Below are 27,100 nucleotides of genomic sequence, written 5' to 3' on the forward strand. Positions count from 1 at the left end.
CCCAAAGACAACCTTAGGCAACAGGTTCATCCTGGTCTTAGTAGACCAGGCCACACGGTGCCCAGAGGCTATACCTCTGAGGTCGGTGAGAGCCTGTGGTGGCTAGGGCCCTGATGCGTTCCCCAAGAAAGGTTGAGACTATTCTGGCCTCGCAACCCCCAATGCACAGATTTAGGTGAACATCACCTGAATCTCACTGGGCCCCCTGATCTGAATAGAGTGTGTCAGAAAGCCTTCGACTCCCTCAAGGAAGCCAAGTGTTCAGCACCTGTACTCAAAGCTCCCAACTTGTTCATGGAGTTTATTGTGCAGAAGGATCCTTCAAAGCATGGTGTAGAGGCTGTCTTAGCACAGTTAAAAGAGGAGGGCCTAGACCAACTTGTAGCTTTCATTAGCATGGCATTACTTCCCTGGGAACAAAGGTGGAATACTATTGAGAGGGAGGCCTGTGTAGTGGTCTTGACACTTTAAAAGCTGACACCATACCTGTTAGGGACTTATTTCCGGTTTCAGACAGACCACAGGCCCCTCAGATGGCTCATTAAAAACTAGTGAAAATCCCAAGCTGTTGTGGTGATCCATCTCCCTACAGGGAATGAACTTTATGGTGAACACCATCCTGGGCCAGCCACACCAATGCTTATGGCTGATGCTCCAGGTTCTTCTGCCTTAGTGATGAGAACTCCCAGGAGGTTGGGTAGTTCTCCACACCTTCCTTAAGAGTGCAAAAATAATCTCAATTACCACAAAAGACCACTTACTCTGTGTTCCGATGAAATGCACTGCAGTACCTCGCCATGAGTTGTAAGAGCTGTATAAATGAATATACAGTACAATATATAACCCACAATAATATTAATACCATAACACTCAGCCATTGAGCAGCCAGTTTTAGTTCACACAGGCTACATAATAATTCCCTTTTAATGCTTGGCAGTATTGTGTTTGTATAAGACAAATTGCTATGGGTCCTGTCTTTGACCCAGTAGTGCACCAGTCCACGTCAATAAACCACTCATCACCAAATGAACAGTGTTAGAAATGGCCCTTGTTACAGGCTTACCCCAAATGTTTTGCCTTCCTCCTTATCTTTTAGCGACCTGGTTTCTGGTGGCCTTAGGACTTTGAGCATTTTATCACTGCTGACCAGTGCTAAAGTGCATGTGCTACCCCCCTAAACACGGTGATATTGGTATATACCCGATTTTAGTAATAAATTAATTACAGAAAAAACAATGACACATAATCCCAAATTTTAGTTTTAAACACAATCATATTATCAACAAAGGCATAAAATTATGCTTTCAAGGATTATAATGCGACATCAACCATGCTTTTTAAGTTGTGTACTATGTGCAAGGTGAACACATTGGGCTTGATTCACAAAGGTAAACTTAGACATTTGGTCTAAACGTCTACGTCTACAACTTTGGGAATTCACAAAGGGCATTTACGAGTATTATGGTTATATCTGCCTCAAGCCAGATCTCCGCACTGAGTGCGGACATAAAGATAGCACTTGTAAATGCCCTTTGAGAATTCCCAAAGATGTAAACGTATACGTTTGGTCTAAGTTTAGACCAAACGTATACGTTTACCTTTGTGGATCAGGCCCATTGTGCTTGCGAAGAAATCTTTAAATGATGCAAGTGAAACACGTGAAAAAAATAAAACAGCATTTTGGGAACATTTCGAAAATAATTATGCATGATCTTTTTCATTACAGTACAAATAATGCGAATTCATGTCATAATGAGCAATCCCAATTTAGATGGTGCAAGTCAACAGCATTTTGGCATTCATGGCCAGGGGTCATTATTAGGGCAGGAGTCTGAACGAAATCCCAGGAACATGGAGGGAATCGCCATTGGGCATATATGCTTGGGTCTGGGCAAGCACTGCTGGTCACCAGGGAGGGAAGAGAGGATCCACTATAGTCTATCAGGAAGTACAAGTAATTATGCCGGAGAAGTGCCAGTTCCAAAAACTGTGATGCGTTTAGTCTCCAATAGGATTGATGCAGTTCTAAGCTGCTAGAGCAAGGAAAATCAATAGTCGTTGCTAAGGCATACATGCAGACAAAAAATTAATCAAGGAAGTGAAGGCGATGGCACGGGGAGTGGGGCGGTAGGAGACCCATCTCCTTCAAGGTGTTGGTATTTAAATGATATAGTATGAAAAAACAAGGAAACCCAAATACAATTGGTCAGGGACCTTTGGGTAGTTGGACTATTTCTAAAGACAGTGGTCCCCAGACAGAAAATAAGTTATAATCAATAAATATAGACCCAATCAGTGCTATATTGTAGACATCTATCCAGGCGGACAGATATTTAATACACAGTCAAAATTACTATATACAGAGAATAAACACAGAACAGTTTAAGTGGGACACAAGCCTGCATCCAACTTAGCAAGAAAGACGCACAACATAAAGTAAGGGGTTCAGGCAAAGGAAAATTGTTTGTTACACACACATTTCTAATAGAACAAACAGAATATACAGAAGCCACCATTACACAAATATTAGAACATTTTCAGACAGTGTATATGGTGTGCAAGGTGTCAACGGCGTTTCGATCCCTTAAGAGAATGCAGGGATCATCTTCAGGACATTATGATTAGCATGCCTGTATAAATCTGGCTAAAATTGCTAGAACCATTGAAAAATTGAAGGGAAGGAAAAAGAAAAAGGAAATTAGAGTTAGATTTAAAACAAGGGTAACTGGCGTACATCCGAAGTGCTCGTGAGATTGTTTCCAGTGTAGTGTCCGACTTGATATGAGGCGCTCCTTAAATTATGGCATACCCCAACAAGCTGCGGGGAGTATATAAAGGCCTGCAAAAACGTTACCAATGTAATAGTAGAGTAAATATTAGCTCCCAGCATCTCAACATGGGGCATCCTGAATGAATCACCTTGCCCTTAGTACACAACTTAAAAAGCATGGTTGATGCTGCATTATAACACTTAAAAACATAATTCTATGCCTTTGTTGATAACATAATTGCGCTTAAAATCAAAAGTTGGGGTTGTACGCTTTCATTCAGTCCAATTGAGACATTGGTGCCTGATACTGTACCAACACAGGTCTCAACTGGGACTATGGGTTTTCTCCCAGGGCAGTATTGACCGTAGTGGGCACCGGGTGTTTCCCTGGTGGGCCGCCAGGTTGGGTGTCGATTTTGGGCCCCTGGGGGCCGTTTTTGTTACAGGGCCATTTTTGCAGCATGGCTTCAATGTCGGACTCTGTACCAAAATCATCTGAAACCGGCTCTGGCAAACAGGTCGGCTGCACCTCTAACGCCTGGGGGGGCCGGTGGAGCACTTTGCCATGGTCGGTTTTGGTTCCAAGTCAGGCCCTGTTTTCTCCTGTGGTTTGGAATACTTTTAGAAAGTCAACATTTCTCTGCACTTACTGCTCTTTGGACCTGACAGCCTGTCTAGAAATACAGATCTGAGTGTGTGAAAGCTACACTTTGTGTATTCTCTCTAGACAGCCACAACACAGGAAGGATAGGTGTCACTGAGTACCCATCTATATACATTTGCATTCTGATGGCCTTGCCTGGGCAGGATGGGGAGGAGGAGCTAGCACTTCACTCGCATAGGCAGTGTCCTGTCCCCACACAAAGGAATCATTACCCCCAACATATAGCCTGGCAGACAGGACTGGGTTGAAAGGGATACTTGTGCACTTCATTGAGCAGCTTTGAAGTCACCTCCACTTCAAAGGCACTTTTGGGTATAAGAACTGGGTCTCTGTTTGTTGCCATGCTGCTCTCTCTGCTGAAGGAGAGCTGGACTCCAAGTGATCTCCAAAGGCTTGTTGACTTGCCCCCTGTTGCTTGAGACCAAGTGATATCAAATTCTCTACCTCTGCTCCTGCACCTGGTTCACAGGAAGTGTCTCAGGTACTTGTAACACGGATTACGACACATCTCCTGTCTGCTGGTAGCAGAACCGGTGCATCAACCCGGTTGCGGGAGTAAAATCATTGCATCAGAACCAGCGATTTGCCTCCAGAGATCGATGCATCTGACAGCGTATCATGCTCGGTGAGATCGACACATCCCCTCGACTGCGTGGCAGAAACTAATGCATTGCTCGACACCTCTCTACTCTGGCACCCGTCTTAGAATCTGACGCATGGCCTCCACTGCGCAGAGAAGATCAACGCATCTCATTGCTTGCAACCAGGAAATGTACTTTGTTCAGCACGATTTGCATGGGTCCTGTAGTTGGCCTGTGCTTTTATGAGGTCAGCCCAAACTTTGACCTTGCCCATGTCTAAAGTAACCTTTATAGCGCTACTTGCATTTAAGCGCTTTACTGCATTTATTCCATTAAAGTTCGATATCTCAACTTCTATACATTGGATTCTTGTCATTTTAGTCTTGTTTTGTTCAGAATATAATAATCTATTTTTCTAAACTGGTGTTGAGTCTGTTTGTGGTGCATTCATTGTGTTACTGTGTGTGTCTGTTGCACAAATACTTTACACATTGCTTCTTTAAATATGCCTGACTGCTCAGTGACAGGCTACCAGAGGGTGAGCACAGTTTATCTTATTGTGTATCAAGCTTAACCTGACTAGAGTGGTGGTTCTTGCCTGGCCAGGATGAATACCTCAGCCTGCCAGGAATCCCATTTCTAACATTGGTGATCAGCGGTGAGGATAGGTCTTGTGTTTGTGCAATACCATTTAGTAACTCATGGTTCACTACAACTCTATACTGAGACCAGTTCGAACATTTTTCTATTCACCCCGTTCTGACATCATTAGATTTTTTCAAAGTTTTTTAGCCCAAGTCCCATTTTCTCTGCAATGTCTTTGGTTCTGCCTGACAATAAGGAATTTGAGTTGGCCATTCTGGATGCTTACACAGTGGTCCAGCTCAAGGAGTTCTACCAGGAGAGATCTGTGTTGGGAAGTGCCAAGAAGGCAGAGCTTCAGAAAACCTTGTGAGCATAGGCAACAGCCAACCCAGAAGGAGAAATGGATGAGGAGGAGGGATCTAAGTCTGAGGAAGGATCAGGGCTGGACCTCACAGAGCGTCTTGTCATTCAGCCTACAGAGGGGGGAGCAACTTCCTCCAAGGACAGCAGTGTGTCCTTAAAGAATCTGCCCCCAGAGGAGCTGGAGGACAGGAGGGAGGAAAGAAAACTAAAACTAGAGCTCGACATGATGGAGAAGGACTAGGAGCAGACCCTTGCCTTTGCTAAGCTAAAGAAGGAGCAAGCTCTAGAAGAGAAGAGGCTGGCCATAGACAACAATATTGGTGGCAGCATGCCTGCAGTGTCTTCACATGAGTCCAGATTTGATATCCTTTAAGATATGGTACCCAGTTATAATGTGAGGGATGACATAGATAAATGGTTGGCAGCCAATGAAGTGGCTTTAAAAGTGCACAAGGTCCCATAGGAGTTGTGGGGGGGAGTAGACTTTGGTGGCACATGCCCACAGTGGGGAGGGATACACTCCTTACATTTGAGGTGGGGGCCAGACCATCTACACTGCCACGAAAGCAATTTTAGTCAGCAAGTTTGGGCTGAACCCTGCAAAGTACAGGTAACAGTTTAGGGACGGTCACAAACTCTCTACACAAATATGGGTGGATTTCTTAGACTATGCTGTTAAGGCAATGAAGGGCTGGGTGAAGGGTAGCAAAGTTAATGATTATGAAGGGTTGTACAACTTGCTTTTATAGGAACACTTTCTTCATATTTGTTTTCCAGACCTGCACCAACACCTAGTTGATAGTAAGCTTTCTGACTCCAAAAAGCTTGCTGAAGAGGCGGGCATTTGGGTCAGCACCAGAGTGTCCAGAAAGGTACCTGGAGGGTACAGAACTTCAGATTTAGGGACATGGGGAGGAAGGACTCACCCCTGATCCCTGTTCTGCCCAAGCATACAGACCATGAGTTGAAGAGCCAGTTACAAGATACCACCCCATAACCAGTAGGAGGTGCAGTGGAAAAAGGTTGATGCAAGACACCTGGGGCTACTGCCCAACCCTATGAGGACAGAGAGCCCTGGATGGTCTATGGGCTGGCTCCCAACGCTGACAGCTGTCAGTGGTCTCTGTTTGTTGCTGTCCTTGTGGACAGGGTTTTCCTTGGGTTGGGGACCAATGTCAGACCCAAAAGGTGGAATGGGCCACATCACTTCCTTTGCCATGGTGGTACTATCTGCCTGCCGGGATGCATTTGTGAGCCAGTTAATATTAGGTGCTGCACAGATGGAGCAGGTTAATATTAGGTGCTGCACAGATAGAGTCCCCAAGTAAGAACAAGGATTCCCCATGGGTTAGCTCAGTGGCCCCTTATAGCATAGACAGAGGACAGAGCATAGAAATGAGTTCAGAGAGGCATAGAAATGGCAAGTACCCCTGCAGTAGTGGGCCATTGTCCAGGTTCTATCACCCTAAGTAGAGATTTCCATTAAGGTATTGATTAAACTACCCTGGCATTAGGTTGGAGGGGGGTTCTGTTGGAAATGGCCCTTTTTGCAGGGTTATCCCAAAACATTTTGCCATCCTCCTCCTGTTTTTCTCACAATGTTTCTGTAGGCCTTAGGACTCTGAGCACTCTGCTGCTGCTGACCTGTTCTAAGGTGCACGTACTTCTCCCCTAAACATGGTGACATTGGTATATACCTGATTCTCATATTTGATTTACTAGTACGTCCCTTGTAAAGTGGTGTAACATACACCCAGGGCCCGTAAGCAGAATGCTCCTAGTGGGCCTGCAGCACTGATTCTGTCACCCACATGAATAGCCTTTCAAACCTGTCTCAGGCCTGTCATTGCAGTGCCTTTGGGTGCAGTTTACTCAGGGATATCAAAGCCTCTACCCGTGCTCCTGCGCCTGGCTAACTAGACGTGGCCCAGATACTTGCAACATGGATGTCAACGCATTTCCTGTCTGCTGGTAGCAGAACTGGTTTATCGGGTTGCGGGAGTAAAATCGGCACATTGCATCGGAACCAGCACTTTGGCTCCAGAGATGAATGCATCAAACAGCATATCTCCACTGCTACAGCTTGGTGGGATCAACTCATCCCCTCGACTGCATGGCAGAAACAGGCACATCACTGAATGCCTCTTGACTCCAGCACCAGTCGTCAAAACTGACACATTGCCTCCATTGCACGGAGAAGATCAACGCTTCACGCTGCTTACGACCAGGAAAGGTAGTTTGTTCACTGGGGCCAGCGTGTTTCCTGTAGCCGACCTGCACTTCCAGAAGGTCAGCCCAAACTTTGATTTTGCCAATTTACATACAGCACGACCTTACATAACCATATTAGCACTACTTGTTTCTAAGGCATTACTGCATATCTCAACTACTACACATTGAATGTTTGTTGTTTTGGTCTTGGTTTGTTCAGAATACATTAAGCTATTGCTCAAATACTATACACATTGGTTCTTTAGATAAGCCTAACTTCTCTGTGCCAAGCTACCAGACGGTGAGAACAGGCTATCTTTTAGTTTGTACTTAGCTTACCCTGACTAAAAATGTGAATATCTTAGCCAACCAGGAATCCCATGTTTAACAAACAGGCATGGATAATTGAAGAGACCGACCATATTTTACTGGCCAATGGACAATTGGATTTTAGACCCCCAATGCAGTTTCCATTTCTCCCTTTAACCTACGCATGCTCAGGACCATGCATTTTAAACATAATATTCCAGAACGCACAACCCAGTGCAGTAACCAGCTAAGTGGACTATAAACATAGGAAGTACCATAAAGGGACCTGCAAAGGTGCTCAAAGCTGCCAACTTACCGAGAACCATAAACTGTGTGCCTGTCCCTCACACTTCTTCATCCCTAACAATGCTATGTGCTGAATCCCATAACAGGATAACTGCACCTCAGTGGTCATCACGCACAACATGGAAACACTTCCCACACAGGATCAAAAACAGAGACAGCACACCGCCAAACACACACCCTACTCCACGTAGCATGCTACTCATGTAGCTCCATACACAGAGGTAGTAAGTGCTACATAAATGTAATAATACAATACAATACAATATAGGGATGGCATTGTTATCTAAATGTATAAGTGGACACATACATATATATTTATGGATGTTATGTATGTATGTGTATTTCATGACTACTTATATTAAAAAATCTATTAAATTTATAACAGAACCTTAAGGGTTCTACATTACATACTTCAATATCTCATGTATACAAATAGATATGTAGATGAGTGTCTGCATATAGGTTTCTTCTCAGTTCTAGGATAATACATATACGTCAGTGTAGAGCATGTAAATATGATTAGAGAGAACATAACTATAATAGAAGAGTATAACAATACATTTTTATATAAACAAAAATATTTTTCTTGTATATACAGGCTATGTATATGCACAACATACATGGGTATGACTGAACATGTAACTGTTATTACATGCATGTACATGTGGATATTTAGGGATTAATTCCTTTTGCATCAATATTAATTAATAATGTTTATATAGATATAAATATAAATATATATATATGTATATATACTACATATACACATTGAGCTATATGTGTGGGTATGTCTCTATACATGTTTGCAGTTTTTTTATTTTAATCATAGCATAAACGTATTATATAATGATAAATGTTTGTATTTTTCATTAGATTCATATGTATGTCATAGTACATAAGAATTACATCCCATTTACATAGCATATAAGTGGAGGAGTGTGTGTATTGCGTTATGAGTCTTTCAATTAAATAACATATTTCACAGTATGTAAATATAATTATACGAAAGATACCCGCAAGAATATTACAATATTTTTACAGTAATAAAATATTTACTGCGTATGCCTTTATCTCTCTCTCTCTCTACCTCTTATTTTTGCATGTATGTATATGCATGGGCAGTGCATATAGACATGAAAAAATATGCTTTGCAAGTTCTTATGGTATGGAGAGGAGTTTGTCATTATGCACATGACCTTCTACATGGAACTAAGTTTCTATTTATAAGCAGACACGTTAATATAGGGGAAGGAGAAAAAAGTGTTTCTATTTCAAGCCAAAAGATTTTTATTATATGTCAACATGTAAATATTGCTGCTTCTATGTACATATGGATGCGTGTATATATAGAGGGATTTAAACTTGCAACTACAACTTTACTGTCATGTATATATATGTATGTATGTATATGTTAATCTCTCTTTAACCTTTGCCCCATCCTTCATCTCTCAGACTCATCTCAAACCTAACTACTAAAAACACCCAAGCATAATTTCCAGCTTCTCCTTCCTTTTTTAGCCAAATCACCCAACTAACAGTAGCACATGTCCACCACTCCAATTTCAACCTACAACTTCCCTTTTACTAATCCACTCCCATCATGCTATCCCTACTATAAACAATACTAAAAAAACAAGAACTTAAGAGCACACAGTTAATGAATTTACCACACTAATTCACAAGGTAAACACATATTACTAATCTACTAACTATTTAACTCTAATCTTCGGTCCCATGAGCAGTGTGACACTTGCCGGACAGGGCTTCAATGCCTCATCAGGAGTAGTAAAAGCTATAAAAATACAATCTACAGTTTTTAAACAATACATGGGTGGGTGTAAAACAAATGTACATTTTACATTTCAGAAAACGCAAGTGGTAGTGCCAGCAGTGCTGACACTATTCACTGTAATTACGTTATAGAGCCGATAACATTGTATAGAAAGTGTATTTGGATAAACAGATGTAGATAGACACTCAACACATATATGGAACCCTTTGCAACGGGGGTTAGGATACAAATGGTGTTAAAGTGCAAAAGAGGCCTGGCGTGTAGATGTTGCTCAAAGCTCCTAACATTTTTTCCAGTATACTTTTATGCATGTGTCTGCGTGCTCGAATGTCTGTATAAGTTTGTCTCTGTGTCTTTCTGTGAGAGCCATTGATCCTAACCTGTTGGTGCATGTGTCTCTATGTCAGTGTGTCTGTTTGTGGTTCTTAGTGAGCCTTTCCGTGTTTGTGGGGGCAGGCAGGCACATATATTTTAGTGTGTAGATCGGTTATCTCAAATGGTTGTGTGCCTGCCCTGAAACCTGCAGGCCACGTCTTTAAATTAGGGCCCGAGTCTGATGCGGTTTGAAAAGCTTCCCGGCCAAATCGGTTTGGGGATGTTTTCTGACCGAATCAGATCAGGAGAGTCCAACCGATCAAGTACGGTGCATCTGGATGCTTCTAGGTGCAATTTGGTTGGACTCCCATTGACTACAAGGGGAGCCTTTGTTCCGACTGAATGCAAAGGCTCCCATTGAAGAAAGGGGTGGTTGGGGAAAATCAGACACCCTGTGGCAGGCACCAGCGCACTGTGCATGGCTGGTAAGGGGGGACCATGGGTACCCCCACAGGTCTGATTGAAAAGGCTCTGGGTTCCGGGGGTCCACTACGGGCCATTAAAGTCTGATTCCGACTGCCGATTCAAGTCAGAAGGCAAGATTCAGAAAGGCTGTCAAAATCTAGCATCATACTCGGTCGTTCAGAAACGCAGTCCGTAGGGACGTACAAATCTGCTCCATACGACTCAGTCATTCCAAATGCCATCGGGTTGGGATTGGGATATTCTAAACGCCTAACTCACATTATACTCTGTCGGTAGGAAACCTTTCCGAGCCAGTCAGAAAGACACGTTCACGATCCGATTTGGACTGAGCAAATGCCGTTAGGAGGCATTCGTAACAACATCAGAATCAGGCCCTTAGTGTGCTCATTCAACCCATCATCCTTCTGAGATTGGGGACCCGCTTCTTGCCTGCTCCTTTTCTGGCTGCCACAGGCTCCACAGGGCACTCCAAGCCCAAGCTCCACTTGTGGTACGAGGCCGCCAACGCCCACGTCATCGCGTGCCATGAGGCGCTTCAAATCCCATCACAGGCACCTGCAGCGCGGGACCCACTTCTTGCCTGCTCCTTTCCCAGCTGTCACAGGCTCCATAGGGCACTACAAGGCCTAGCTCCACTCGCGGCCGCCAACGCCCACATCATCGTGCCAGGAGGTGCTGTAAATCTGGCAGCCGGCCCCCTGCAGCGTGGGACCCGCTTCTTGCCTGCTCCTTTCCCAGCTGCCACAGGCTCCATAGGGCACTACAAGCCCCAGCTCCATTAACGGCCACCAACGCCCACATCATCGCGCCAGGAGGCGCTTTAAATCTGGCTGCCAGCCCCCGAAGCGTGGGACCCGCTTCTTACCTGCTCCTTTCCTGGCTGCCACAGGCTCCACAGGGCACTACAAGCCCCAGCTCCACTTGTGGCACGAGACTGCCAACACCCACGTCATCATGCCAGGAGGCACTTTAAATCTAGCCGCGGGCCCCCGCAGCGTGGGACCCACTTCTTGCCTGCTTTTTTCCCATCTGTCACAGGCTCCACAGGGCACTACAAGCCCCAGCTCCACTCGCGGCACGAGGCCGCCAATGCCCATGTCATCGTGCCAGATGACACTTTAAATCCGCCGTGGGCCCTCGCAGCGTGGGACCCGCTTCTTGCCTGCTCCTTTCCCGGCTGCCACAGGCTCCACAGGGCACTACAAGCCCCAGCTCTACTCGTGGCACGAGGCCACCAACGCCCACACCATCACTCCAGGAGGTGATTTAAATCCGGTCGCTGGCCCCCACAGCATGGGACCTGATTCTCGCCTGCTCCTTCCTTGGCTGCCACAGGCTCCACAGGGCACTACAAGCCCCAGCTCCACTCATGGCACGAGGCTGCCAACACCCACTCCATCACGCCAGGAGGCACTTTAAATCCGTCCGCGGGCCCCCTCAGATTAGGGCCTGCTTCTTGCCTGCTCCTTTCCCCACTGCCACAGGCTCCACAGGGCACTACAAGCCCCAGCTCTACTCGCAGCATGAGGCTGCCCACTTCATCACGCCAGGAGGTGCTTTAAATCCGGCAGTGGGCCCCCGCAGCGAGGGACCCGCTTCTTGCCTGCTCCTTTCCCGGCTGCCACAGGCTCCACTGGGCACTACAAGCTCCACTTGCGGCACAAGGCCACCAGCGCCCATGTAATCGTGCCAGGAGGCGCTTTAAATCCGCAAGCGGGCCCCCACAGTGCGGGATGTGCACGGATGGGAACGTCTGCACCAGGAAGAGGCGGGGCAGGGCCACCTCCCTTGGCCCGGCAACAGGGCGATCCTTCCTGGCTCAATGGACCAAATCAAAAACTGGTAACGTACCTCTTTATTCCATGTTTATTCCCTTTTAATGCAATCGAAGTTGTATAGCTAACTTTACTTTCTGCTTGGTTCCCAGCCTCATCCGCTTTTCCTTGCTACGATGGTAGTGAGGGTTGAGATAGTGTTTCTGAGAACTTTCCTATAGAGGTGCAGTGGCGGGTTACCATTAATATACTAAGCAACCAAGGGAGTCTGAGGAAGATGGGCATGAGGAAAAGTCACGATAAGGTTCAGGGCACGGACAACTCTAAAAGGAAAAAGAAGTCTCTTGGCGCAATATGCCATGAGACTATGGACCGAATTGAGTCAATATTAACCGAATGCCAGGAAATAGCAGATTCGGACCCATTGAACTCTTCCATTCAAGCGGGCAATACTGCTAGGCCAGCTACAACTATAGATGACGATTCAGCAGCCCCCTTGGTCACTCCAACTAACATACCGCAAGGGTAAAAACCCTCCAAGCGAATTCCACATATGTTTAAATAACTTACTAACGGGAATAGTAGGAGTCTGAGAAACCGGTCTCGGATCTGGAACCAGACCTGGATATACCGGTGCAAAGTGCTGAGTTGAATGGGTCACCTAGCATAGCTCAAGCAACCTATATTAAATGCCGCAACAGATTCGATGTCCTTGCTCATGAGGAGGTAGGGTGCCCGGGAGTGGGTCCAAATAACTCTGAAGTGTCCTGCACCGCTCCTGCCCCCGAGGTGCTTGTATTGACGTCATTGATTGAGACACTGAGGAATGAGGTGGCTGCCGTTAGAAGGGAGGTCACCACCCTAACTGAGAGGGTAGCATGCAGGAAGGAGGTTTACCATGGGCAGCCCTTAGTACCTCCATTAGCACTACAATCCACAGTTGAGGATAGGGACATAGGGCCTCATTTCTGGGGGATCGCTGAGCCACCTAATAAAGTTACCCCTCACAGTACCCCCCATAGTACTTTATATCACCTCTTAGGCAGCTCCAGGAATCACCATATACACTTTATAGATGTATTGGTAACTAAAAACACACAGCCAGGAGTTGTTCACGCTACCAAGACCATAGATAGAGGTGACCCTAGATGAAGGCCACACCCTTATGCCAATGGGTGGGGACAAGTGGGAGATGGGGTCAGTAAGGGATGGTATTTCTACGAAGCAGAGTGATCAGGATGCCCAAAATGTGGTTTACCTCACTGAAGTGCCTAAACTCTCTCCGGTTGGGTCTGAAGACCATGAATCACTAAATAACAAAGTAATCCTTTGGCTGAGATCCACTCACCATTGCCCTGCTAGGTCGCTCCCCAGCCGCTGCCCCCCTGAGTGCCGCTCTGGTTCGCCCGCTACCTGATCCTGAATCCCACTCCCTGCTCACCCGATCGCCGATTCCCGCCATTTTTTCCCCGCCCCCCTCCCCTCGCTGCCTGGTTCCCGCCGCTGCTGCCCTGATGCCCCGCCTCCCGAGCAACTCATTCGCCACCCCGCTCCCGCCTCCCAGCTGCCCCTACCTCCCTCAGCCCCTCTTATGGAGGCCGCGCAGTGGGCGCGCCGCCGGTGCGCCGAAGGCGTGCCAAAGGCAAGCCCGTCTGCGCCCATCCGCGCCTGGACCACGCCCAGCGACAGAATCCCTGGACCCTATGCTCGCCACGACGCCAGACTCAGATACGACGCCGACTCCCTCCACGCACTCAACGCCGGCCGACACAACACCTGCTTCCAGGCCGCCCTGAAATGGACCCACGGACCCTTCTCCTGCCGCACCTGCAGCTTCACCTGCGACAGACCCACTGAACCTCCCACGTCATCACGCCAGGAGGCGCTTTAAATCTAGCTGCGGGCCCCCGCAGGGTGGGACCCACTTCTTGCCTTCTTTTTTCCCAGCTGTCACAGGCTCCACATGGCACTACAAGCCCCAGCTCCACTCGCGGCACGAGGCCGCCAATGCCCATGTCATTGTGCCAGGTGACGCTTTAAATCCAGCCGTGGGCCCCCGCAGCATGGGACACGCTTCTTGCCTGCTCCTTTCCAGGCTACCACAGGCTCCACTGGGCACTGCAAGCCCCAGCTCCACTCGCGGCATGAGGCCACCAATGACCACGTCATTGCGCCAGGAGGAGCTTTAAATCCGGCCGCAGGCCCCCGCAGTGTGGGACCCACTTCTTGCCTGCTCCTTTCCCTGCTGCCACAGGCTCAACAGGGTACTACATGCCCCAGCTCCACTCGCAGCACGAGGCTGCCAACACCCACGTCATCACGCCAGGAGGGGCATCAAATCCGGCCGCGGACACCCGCAGGGTGGGACCACTTCTTGCCTGCTCCTTTCCTGGCTGCCACAGGCTCCACAGGGCACTAAAAGCCCATCTCCACTCGCGGTCGCCAACGCCCACATCATCGTGCCAGGAGGTGATTTAAATCCGGCCGCTGGCCCCCACAGCATGGGACCTGCTTCTTGCATGCTCCTTCCTTGGCCAACACCAACGACGACGAGACACGCAGGATCATAAACTCCATCCACTCAGGATCTCCGTCAGACCCATGCCCACACCACGTATTCAACAAAGCAGACGCGGCCATCGCACCCCAACTACGGAAGGTCATCAACATCTCCTTCGAAAAAGCAACATTTCCGGAAAGCTGGAAGCACGCTGAAATCAACGCCCTCCTCAAAAAGCCCAAGGCGGACCCCACGTACCTCAAGAACTGCCGACCCATCTCCCTGCTCCCGTTCCCGGCAAAGGTCATCGAGAAAATCGTCAACATTCAACTGACCCGCCACCTCGAAGACAACAACATCCTGGACCCGTCCCAATCCGGATTCAGACGTAACCACAGCACCGAGACAGCCCTCATCGCCCCCACAGATGACATCAGACGCCAACTGGACAACAGCGAAACATCAGCCCTCATCCTCCTGGACCTGTCAGCTGCATTCGACAAGGTCTGCCCCTGCACCCTACAGACACGCCTCCAAGAAGCCAGAATCCAAGAGAAGGCCCTTGACTGGACCACGTCCTTCCTCTCCAGCAGAACACAGAGCGTCCGCCTCTCACCTTTCCGGTCAGAAGCCACTGGCATCATCTGCGGTGTCCCCCAGGGCTCATCTCTCAGCCTGACGCTGTTCAACATCTACATGGCCCCCCTCGCACAAGTGGCCCGCCACCACAACCTCAACATCATCTCCTACGCCGATGACACCCAGCTCATCCTCTCCCTCACCAAGGACCCTCACACCGCCAAAACCAACATTCACTAGGGCATGAAGGCCATCGCCGACTGGATGAGGAGCAGCCGTCTGAAACTGAGCTCGGACAAGACGGAGGTCCTCATCCTCGGACCCACCCCCTCAGCCTGGGACGACTCCTGGTGGCCGGCCGCCCTGGGGACAGCACCGATACCAACTGACCACGCACGCAACCTAGGATTCATCCTCGACTCCTCCCTCTCCATGTCCAAGCAAGTCAACGCCGTCTCCTCCTCCTGCTACAACACTCTAAGCATGTTTCGCCGGATCTACAAATGGATCCCGACGAAACAAGAACAGTGACACAGGCCCTCGTCAGCAGCAGACTGGACTACGGCAACGCACTCTACACAGGAATCCCAGCCAAACACCAACGGCGGCTACAACGCATCCAAAACGCCTCCGCCCGACTGATCGTCAATGCCCCCCGCTGCAGCCACATCACCCCCGTCCTGAGAGACCTGCACTGGCTCCCCATCGACAAGAGGATCACCTTTAAGCTCCTCACCCACACACACAAAGCACTCCACAACGCCGGACCAGCCTACCTGAACAGCAGACTCAGCTTCTACACCCCCACCCGCCAGCTCCGCTCCGCCAACCTCGCCCTCGCATATGTCCCCCGCATCCAACGTACGACCGCCGGCGGAAGATGCTTCTCTTACCTCGCCATCAAAACCTGGAACACCCTCCCAACCCACCTACGACAGACCCAAGACCTACTCGCCTTCAGAAGACTCCTCAAGACCTGGCTCTTCGAGCAGTAGCGGCACCCACCCCCCCCACCCCTTAGCGCCTTGGGACCCTCACGGGTAAGTAGCACGCTTTACAAGTACCCTGATTGATTGATTGATTGTTACTCGATAATTAGAGATAACACTAAATATGCAGGAAGACTCACCTTACCCGGGGTTGCCAGGGACATGATCGAAGTTAGGTTCTTTGACAAGGATATGGTCACTGGACTACTGGCGATAGATTCTCATACTATTCCCCCAGCCAATACCTCTATCTCTATTAGGTATGGGCACCCATCAAGGTCGGAGTTAGAGCCCCATAGATTTACAGGGGAAGGATCTTGCACCTATTTTTGTGGAACAAGGAATGGCTTAAGGTGACTGCAAACTGGTGAAAGAAACTTAGGGAACCTAGGGTCTCCATTGAATTCGCCCCCATCAGAAATGTTGACACCGAGAAGCTTAGCGCGCAACATTGAGTATTGTACCGGGCCCCTGATTGTTAATGGAACCAGTAGTTTAGCTCCAAACGGTGGCACAGTGGATGGCAGGGTATCAGTTTCTTTTGTTGACGATCCCTTGATTGCCCATGAAATCGGTGGTATAGCCCCTAGCCTTGTAACAGAATGTGGGACACCTGCCGCCTCTGATCTAAGGGTTTTAGTATGGAATGTGGCTGGGATTTTAAAATTGCAATCAGATCCAGACTGGTGTAGTTTTGTGGACACACTTCGATGTAATCCTGTTCCTGAAAACATGGAGTCTGACCACCCCTTTCAGAAGCGGATTCTCCGCTTACGCCATTGAAGCGATTAAGAGAAATCAGGGTAGACCCTCAGGGGGCCTCGCAGTCTGGATAGAAAATGCGCTGGGGTCCAAAGTTAAGCTCCTTTATGTTGATTCACAGGATATTTTGGCCCTCGAGCTGACACTGTTTGGTGGTTGGAGGGTCAGAATCTTTAACGTTTACAATAGAGTGGACCGTGCCTTGGAGGAAGCACACACTATCCACATATTAGATAACGCTTTGGCCAACTATTCCAGAAGTGGCCCTGTATTGGTGTCAGGTGATTTTAATTGTACCTTAGAACCCCTTGCTTCTACCCCTCCAGATCTAACTGAGGAATGGGATTGTGAGTTGTCAATACCTCCCCTAGACCTCCCAAAAGTAAGGTGAACGAAGAGAGGAGGTCAGGTGCTCGCCCTTACTTTACAACATGATTTAAGAGCAACAAATGGTAGAACTAGGTCGGATCTTAAAGGGGAACACACCTTCAACAGACTTGGTCACACTAGTAGAATTGATCATTGTTTAATTACCCCCAATCGTTGGCCCTTAGTGGAAGATATGGCAGTGGTGAAAATATCTGAAAGTAACCATTATGCCCTTGCTCTTATCCTCACAAAACTGGGCCCCGCACAGACTGTTATCACGGGGTGCTCTCACCTGGGTGTGCTCTCGGTTGCAAACAACCAAAGAGCTGTCAAGTGGGGCTGGGTGGAGGAGCACCCGGGAGCTTTAGAAGCAGTGAAGGCAAAAGTAAGGCAGCTGATCAAGGAGTTGGCCAAACTATCTCCAAAGGATGCAGCTGAGAGCTTGGGGCCCCGCCATGAGCTGTTTTTAGTGAGATGAGGGACATACTTAGTGGACCTCCCAAAGTGCAGGGAGAGGGGGGGCAATGTGCAGATCCGATGCAAGACACTAAGTGTCCCTGGTACAGGAAGGCAAAGGAGGCACTTATTTGAGCACTAAAATGAAGGGTATGTGCGGAGATTTCAACCTGCAGAGCTGAGTATAAAATGGCCATCGGTAGAGCTAAAAAGGATTGGGAGGGTTCTCTTTGGTCTTCCTTACATATTGCACTAACCGATAAAGACCCCAAGGCATTCTGGAGACAAGCAGCATATTTGCTAAAAGGAACAAGGCAAATCTTGGAATACACCGTTTAGCCTGAAGAGTGGGTTGCCTATTTTAGCTCTCTTTATGGTAATGGCACTGATGCAAAGCAGTGAGAGTAGTGAGGTGAGTGGCGAGCTTCTGAGAGAGGATGGTGAAACTTTGGTTGTCTCATTGGAGGAAACGCAAATAGCGATCTCATCCTGTGTGCCAGCGCGTGCCCGTGGTTCAGATAGAATTTCCAATGACCTGTACAGAGAGGACAAAATGCTCTGGGGTTCGTACATTAATCTGGTTACGAACTTGATCTTGTCTGGTGCCCCTATCCCACCATCTTGGCAGATTGCAGAAATAGTGCCCATTTATAAAAAAGAGGATAGATCTAAGCCAATGAGTTCTAGGCCGATAAGCCTTATTGACTCCCTTCAAAACAAATTCTGCAAACAGGTCTAAGAAAGGATACAGGATTAGACGATAGAGTCCCAAACCCTGAGTGATTTCCAGGCTGGGTTTCACACTAAAGTTAGCACCCTGGATCAGGCCTACCACCTTATTTGTATCTACTGGAAGGAAGTAGTTGTCAAGGGGGGCAAATTATATGTGGCCTTTTTTGATTTGCGAACCGCATTTAATCTAGTCCCTTGGGCTAGACTCTGGAGGGTCTTAAAAGAGATGGGACTCTCTACTAATCTTTTAATCATTTTAATCAGACTAGTTCTTCCAACACAGCACAGTTCAGGTGGGGCGCGAATAACCAAGTAACAGAAACTTTCCCTGTCCAACGTGGAGTGGGACAGGGATGTGTGTTGGCGCCCACCCTTTTTACTCTTTTTATCAATGGAGTTGTTAATTATGTAGATAGGGACGGCTGTGATGCCCCTAAAATTGGTGTGAGATGAGTGCCTGCTCTATTGTTTGCAGATGACACCCTTTTAATTTCTAAATCACCGCAGGGTCTCCATCAACTCCTGAATGATTTTTTAAGGTTTTGCGACAATAGGGGTCTGATTCTTAACGAGGCTAAAACCAAGTATATGATTTTTCATAGAGGAAGAAATAAACCAACAACTAGATCTGTGTGGGCTGGTAGCACTAAGTTGGAGCAAGTAGAACTTTTTGACTACATGGGCATTCGCTTGACCCCATCGATTGACTGGGGTCCACATATGGAAAAAGCAAATTTACAATTATTTCATCAATGTGCCAATATCAGCAAAATACATAGGAAGACGGTATCTCGTCAAATTGCCCCTGCACTCGAAATCTACAACACCAAGGTTCCGGGAGAGGCACTTTATGGTGCTGAGTTATGGGGCACGGGCAATCAATCCTCCCTAACTATTGTCGAAAACCGCTTCCTGAGATCGCTTGTCGATCATCCTGCTAGCTCCCCTCTGAAAACCTAGTACTTGGACCTCACCCATAGCCAGCTGAAGCATAAGCTGAATTGTAAATTGTTAATGTTTTGGTTCAGGCTATGGACAGTTGAAGAACTGGAGAATTATCGAGAGGCTTTGAAGGAACTCCTGAAATCTCCCCAGGCAACATCGATCAGGTTGTTCATCTCATTACGAGAACTATTGGGGAGGCTGGGGATGAGAACTTTTGGTCCAATCCGGAAAATATGGTGCAGATTTCGAGGGTGAAGCTGAAAGAATTATATTGGGAAAAGACGCTTGCAATGGACTTGGCAGATCATCGACTGGCTTGACTAAAGATTTTCTGATTTTTAAATCTGTCCCATTGTTTGAGCCAACTATTGATGAAATTAGTCCATCGATGGCACATAAACTTTTCTTACAGTTCCGCTACAAGACTCTGCCCACCAGAGTATTTTGTTCTAAAGGTGGTTTTAATGCTTCTTTGATGGATTGTGTCCTGCGTGTATAGCCTGTCCAGAGTCTATCGTTAACTTACTTTTCTTTTTCATTCATTATTCATCACTGAGGAAAATAATGATATTTCCATTGTGTAGACTTGTTGGTCCGGGTCATTATCTCGAGCTAGACCAATGGTCTTTGGCCTCTCTAGATTCTGGTACGCACTGTGGATCAGGCGTGAGAAGCTACTTGCATGAAGTTTTTTTATCCTTTTAGGCATTGCTGTATTTCGCTATTTGCACATCTACCTAATGAAATTGTTTTTAACGTATTTATTCCCAAATCTTTTATCTCTGTTTTTTATACTTGTGCTGTGTACTTTTTTGGATCCTGGTGATTGTAATAAAGTTTTTGATGATGATGACGATTGATAAAATGAGTTCCAATGAGTTGGGAACAATAAGAGGTTATTTGTGTGTGTGTGGCAACCTGATTTGTGGCCCTCATCATATACATATTTTATAATTAAGTGTGCATGTGTAAACGTGTGTTTACGTACAAAGGGCACGTGTGCCAGATAAGTGTGTTTTCGGTTCTGTATGTTGCTCCCTCCTGCTCTGATAACCATGCAGTAAGACTCAGAATACACACCCAACCTCGTTTCCATTCCCAGGAGAGAGTTGTGTCTACTCTGAGTGCTCATTCCTGGTTTTCCATTCAAATTACAGAACCCTTTGCTAAACCAATGGTCATCGTGAGCCCCGGCAGAGAGATTGTGAGAGGAGGGAACCTAACAATCCGCTGCACTGGGATACACTCAGCAATGACATTTCTTCTAATTCGAGATTTAAAGACTACCCACAGTAAGGATCCTCCCGGAAAAGAGGCCATGTTTGTCCTCACTGACCTGCAGCACGAGGATGCCGGGACATACTTCTGCAGGTATCACAGGAGAGGTGACTCGAGATACTATTCTGATCTGAGTGACCCGGTCCAGATAACAGTCCGAGGTGAGTGCAACGAAGGCTTCTCTTGATTCGTCTTATGTCCTTAAGAGTTCTATTACTGGATTGATAGAATATCTTTATAACTGGTTAAATGCCCTGATGTTTGATGAGCAAACAAGCCTTACATGTCTGGACATCAAATGAAATGTGACTACACAGTCAGTACAGCCTATATTGTGAAAAGTGAAATTAGGATACAAATGTACAGCAGAGCACAGGCCTCACTATGGTATTTATAGGCCTAACAAATGCCTGTAGATTATTAATTTTAAGGTGTATACCAAAGTATATTCCAAACTTCAGAAGAGCAATGATGGCAAAGAATATGATAAACGCTGCATACATCACAACCTGAGAAGTGCTGCTTCAGTCATTGCTACATTTAGATAGTCTATCATTAGCCAATATGGGCTTCCAGTGTAGCTAGGAGGTGGTCAGATAGGTTACCTAGCTCCTGATCTGGTATGCTTTTCCTACTTTTACTCTTCATGGGCGTCTGGGTGTGATTTGACTCTGGTGTGTTGCTGTCCAGCTGGGAGCCCTTTAGTGTCTCCTAAGATGTTGGCAGAGAGTTGCAGCTGATAGCGTTTGTGTGCACCTGGGCAGTTGTTGATGTTATCGTGCGTATGCTTTGGATGCTTGGCAAAGCTTCGATCTCCCAGGACCCTCCAGAGCTGGGAGATTGATTGCCTTCCTTTGTGTCTGTGTTTGCTGGTGCATTGGCCTGGGTCAATGTCAGTTTGTCTGGGGAGGGATGGAACAGTTGGAGAGGCTCGGAGTTGCCCGAGGCCACCCGTTGTTGGTTTCGGTGGGAGCAAGGCGTGTTGGGTGATGGCCCGGCTGGAGGTCTGTTTGAGGTGTTCATGGATTTATCTAGTGCAGGTGAGTTCAGTTGAGTCGGTGGGGGTGAAAAAGGGCACAGCTGAGGTGGAGCCTTGCTGAAGTATTCACTGATCAGCCTCTGTGACGATTGGGCCCCTTGATCCGCTTGATCTCCTGGCGGGGTAGAAAGGAGGGCTGTGGGTGCCAGCTCCTGAGGCCTGCTTGTTGGTGGAGCTGAGGAAATGTCCGCTTAGAGAGTAGTGCCCATCCTCCAAGATATTATTTTTTCTTTTGGGCATGACCCCAGGGCTTTGCATGTTTTCTAGCTAGCTTGGAGCTGGTGCGGTTGATGGGACGTAGCTGAGACGAGGGTAGCACCATCTTCCTATCCTGGCCCTGCCCTGTGGAGCTTGGTCAAGGATAATAGGTAGGGTACGAGCATGCTACTGTGGCAAGGCTTCCAGTACTGTGCTGGGCGTTGTAGGTGTAGTTAATGTTGTTGGATGTAGTCCTCCAGCGATATGCAGGGTGAGCTAGTCACAGTAGTTCTGGAGCAGTTCCAGGCGTTTATGGTTATCGCTGTAGTTGAGGTTGACAGCCTTTTGAAGTGAGACAGCAGAGAGACAGCCCGACGGATAGGGTGGGTGCAGGGAAGCTCCAGGGGGCTTGCAGACCACACCTGAACCTAGTCAGGCCGCATTGGCTTCTTCCCTGCTTTACCCTTTGGTAGCAGCCCCTAAGCTCTTGCCACGCTGCCTGCTGCTGCTGGTTGTCCTGTGAGCCTGCTTTTAGCCTTTTTTGAAAGGTGGTGGTGAAGAGGAGTCTACCGGCCAGAAACCAAGGGCTTGGTGTGCTTGGCCGTGAACGCTGTCGCTGGTTTCGCCGGGGCTCCTGCATTGATGTCTGTGAAGCAAAGTGGAATCTGCTGTCTTGTCGCATAACCACCACCCCCTGGTTGTTAAAACTGTGGTCCGTAGTGGCTGGTGGGGTTACTGCTTGAGTGCAATCAAACAGTTTTTGATGTGGGGGACAAAAGCTTAGTTGGCAAATGGGTCACAGTCCCATTGACCTCCAACCCCAATCCAACTGTCCCGCTGAGCCTCCTGCTGATGAGGGCAGCTTTCATCTTGTGAGCCCAGTCCTGGGCCCAGTCCTTAGGTCCTTAGGTCCTTGGCGACTTGGGTGGCTGGGGTTACAATGCAGTGACTGCTGTGTTGTTGGGCAGCTTAGAGGGATGATTACTCTACCAGGGCTGCTCCCCAGGTGTCCTGTAACAGGGCCTGCTCTGCCATTTGTTGAGGTTTGTAGGTGGTGGGTGGGTGTGGTTGTAGCACTGATGCCAACCCTACACGCTCCTTGAGGGTTGGAGGCAGTGACATGGGAGCACATGCACACCAGCGCTGAGCTCAGCTAGAGACGAGGGCTGAGGGATGAGGCACGCTGCAGGACCCGGGCTGAAGGAAACAGTCGAGCCTAGGGGATCCGTTGTCCGTTTGAGTGGAGCATTTATCCTTTTTATGGAGCAGAGATTTACCCGGAGGGGGAGGGGGGGCGACAGAGACCGGCTGCCGAGGTCAGGATACCCAGAAGAAGTAGAGCAGGAACAGGGGTCTTCAAAGTCTTTCCCCATCTTTAACTTGAACTTGAAACCAAAAACAGAGAATACCGAGCACAAATTACCCCCCCAAAGAAAAACAACCAAAGGGCAGCAGAAGCTCCTATACTTACTACTGGGTCAATCAACGCACACAAGGAAGACATGGGAGGAATTCTCACACCTAGAGGGACAGATGAAGAAATGGGTAATGCTCTTCCCCCAGGCACTACTCAGGTGGGTCTCAGCTCAGCAGTCATTTCCACACTCTCTAACAAGCAAACCACACAATGATTCTACGGCGACCACACAAAGGATCAATGGGGCCAATAAACCTACCACCAAATCACAGACCCTCTGGGGGGGGCTCTTTACTATTTCAGTGGTCTCTGAAAAACAAACAACAGACATAAGCACGTCGTACTAAACAACAGCACAACTGGTATCGACACCCCCACTTTCGCCAGCAGCACTTAAAACACATCTTGGTCCAACTCTCTATCGCTCAATAATCACGCCTAGTGGGCACATTACTCGTATCAAAATGATAAGCTCCAACCAACCCTCTTCAGTCATCACCATGCCCAGATGCTTGATGGTCAAAGACGGATCGGGGACACAAACAAGCCCTCATTGGGCTCGATGAGCTCAGACCTCAACACCCCAACCTCCTCGGGTTCCACAGTCTCTACCCCCAGGACCAGGCGAGTCTTCCAATACAAGCACCCTGGAACAACAAGAACTGGCTCTTGTTCCACATTATATCCATAAGGGCTCGCACAATATACTCAACATGAATAATCTCCTACGCCTATTTAAACACATCCCAGTCCTTAGGTGGCTAACCTCCTCCAATTTAACATCTGTAAAGTTTGCTTGAATCCCCAATAAAGGAACCTTGGAGGCCACCATCACCACATGGTCAGGAACTAGCCTAATGGACCTCATCCTGGGCGAGGTGAGAACCTTCAAGGAGTAGGGCACCGAGCTCCTGAAGCCTCCGCAGAAATATCAAATATCCACATGTGCTACTACAGTAAGACACTGCAAGGCCTATAAGAGTGTGTGAGGGGGACATGGGGGACCACCCACAACTGGCTCCCAAGCACTTCAAAAGCTGAAAACATCATCAAAGTCTCATGCGCTAACAACCAGCATCTGGTAAGATGCACGACAAGTGCCAACAACAACTCTAATTGGTGGAGCCAGCCGGGCAACCTCCATCGACAGATTACAGAGAACTGCTCCTAGTCAGAACCCCCAGGGTCACCCTCATGCTTGGACCTCTCAGCCAAGGCCCAAACTCACAATCACTTACTTGAATTGTGACAGGGCTTTGGTCAATACTAACAAGCAAACCTGCGCTGACCTATTTGAACCTAAATTATATTCTCTTCCTAAAGGAGACATGGGCTCTTACTCCATCTGTTTTCTATGGCGATCTCGAACTCTTCGAACCAGAAAAACAGACCAATCTTTTTGGCTGACCGTCAATTTTCATTAAACACTCCTGGAAGATCAAGGCTGTACCCCTATATCATAATTCTCCAGCCTGGAAAGCAGTCCATATTTCTGGCATAACAAGTAACAAGAAATATACTCCCCTTCCTCTAATAAACTGCTCCCATAACGTAACCAAAATATCCAAACTTCTTGCTATCAAACACCTTCATGACAGCCTGGAGGATCTCCTCTTGGAGTTTGCTACACATAACACCTTGTTAGTGGGAGATTTTAACATCAGGGCACTGGGGAGAGCCTTCAACTGTGTACATGAAACTAAAGAACAGGAAACAATTAATACTCTTTTGTCTAACCACAATCTACTTTTTGATGAACATATCTCTCAGACATAAGACCACCCAAGTTCACTTCCTCGCTACATTCAAAGCGATCTCAACCATAGACCACATTTTACTGTCAGCCCCCTTAGCCAGTCACGTGGTCAAACTGGAGATCCCTGACCGCCCTGAAAGCGACCACAATCCCCTGACTCTAACACTTGATCTAAATGCCAAAACAGCCGCCAGTGTCTCAGAGGTGGGTCTATCTTCACAGTCCGAAGCACACAAACTAGTCAGGAGAATCAAATGGTGAGCTTCAGATACCTCCAAGGTGGGACATTGGCAGGAAGACGTAATCTTAGAATCCAACAACAACTCCGTGGGAGCCTCTTAGCACAGATGGGATGACCTAATAAATAAGCCAAGGCTCCACCTGGAGGGATCTGGTGCCTTCCATGAACACCCCTAAACACTTGTGAAGGACCAGCTCCGAAAGCCACACAGGGCCATTACCCCTGCACGAAGAGCATTAAGGAGGGCAACATGCACGCACATACTAAATCCTGTAGTTTCCTGTTTAGCTAGGACTGGCCACCTGTATGGCATAACACACCGAGTTAGTTTCTAAAGAGTAAGTCATTGACAACACAGATTTTAAAGGAAAAAATGTGGTATATTAATACTCATTTACCTTGAGGAATTACAATAGTACACAGAACCATTATTTAACATGTACAAAGAATACAGAGACTAATAGATACAAAATCGGCACAATAAATCACAACCACAAAACATTTAAATACACAAGACATTACATAGTTACACAGAATCCAAAAATGACTCAAAGGGGTGTCCAAGGATGGTTCAAATAGAATAAAGCATGTGTCCTTATTGTTTGGAGGTGGGATATGGTCAATCGCTGTATGGAACACCTATAGTAATCATCGACATTTCCACCCAATTATGTTGTGTGCTCCTATCAAACATCACAACGGGTCTTCAGCAGGACAAGAGAACAGAAAGTACGGCCTGTGCAGTGAAGGAGAATTGGTGTAAATAATGTGAATAAATCTGATTATTTATAGTAGTGTGATCATTTCTCAGTAAGAGTCTCACCTTATGTAAATGGTCTCTAACTGGGATTCTTATTTGAATCATAAATGTATCTTTCTATTGGCTTTAAAACATTGTAAGAATATCCCACCCATTAATTCCTTCTGTCTTTAAAATATGCTTCTCACACCAAAAGAGTTGGGTCTGGTGCACGTGTTATATTTTTTAATACTAAACAGATCAGACGTATTGTATCTGACTTACCTTTTCCAACATACCACTTGGGCCTACTGCTTTTATCATCAGTTTGTCATCCTAACCATCTGCGGTCTATTACACTTCCCACAAGGCAACCATCATTCAGACAATCAATCAAATAAGACTTTATTCGGGCCAGCGGTCATAAAAGCAAGACGCAAGGATAAAAACATAGTACAAAAATAAAAAGGCATGCAATCCATTATAAAAAATGTCACATCAGCCAACAGTTTTAAAAGCGCCATGCGCATATCTTGGAAGACATGAAGAACCATTATTTGGACTCAGTGAATAATAAATTAGGATGCATATCTTTCCGAATATGAAAATCAGTTTTTATAAAATGTAATAAAGCATAACACAGCTCCCGGGGGGCCTAAGCATTGCAAGTGAGTTAGCCCTTCCTTCTTTATGAAGTCTTGGGTTCGATTTATATAAGAGTGGGACCAGGAAGGAGTGTCTCCGTGTATAAAGTGCAAAATAACATAAAGTGACTAGTGTTCTGCATTGAGGTGCTGTCACACCCCAAGGCGGGAGATCCCCACTCCAAAACCCTGCTGTAGGGAAAGCAAGTTCAAAAGACTGGCATAAATTTGCAGACATGTACAAAATTACAGTTGTTAAAGCAATATGCAACTTTAACAAGGATTATTACAGTACAAAT

At 47.2% G+C, this 27,100-nt stretch overlaps 1 protein-coding gene across 1 annotated transcript in view; it reads left to right on the top strand.

Annotated features, from left to right (window-relative positions):
• Positions 1 to 27,100, top strand: part of LOC146809528 (immunoglobulin superfamily member 1-like) — a 788,293-nt gene that overhangs the window by 483,215 nt on the left and 277,978 nt on the right. The window contains exon 11 of the mRNA XM_085614874.1: positions 20,647 to 20,928. Coding sequence (XP_085471000.1) covers positions 20,647 to 20,928 — 282 coding nt within the window. The remainder of the gene's footprint in view (positions 1 to 20,646; positions 20,929 to 27,100) is intronic.

The sequence above is a fragment of the Triturus cristatus genome, chromosome 7 (genome assembly GCF_964204655.1).
Source record: "Triturus cristatus chromosome 7, aTriCri1.1, whole genome shotgun sequence".
NCBI lineage: Eukaryota > Metazoa > Chordata > Amphibia > Caudata > Salamandridae > Triturus > Triturus cristatus.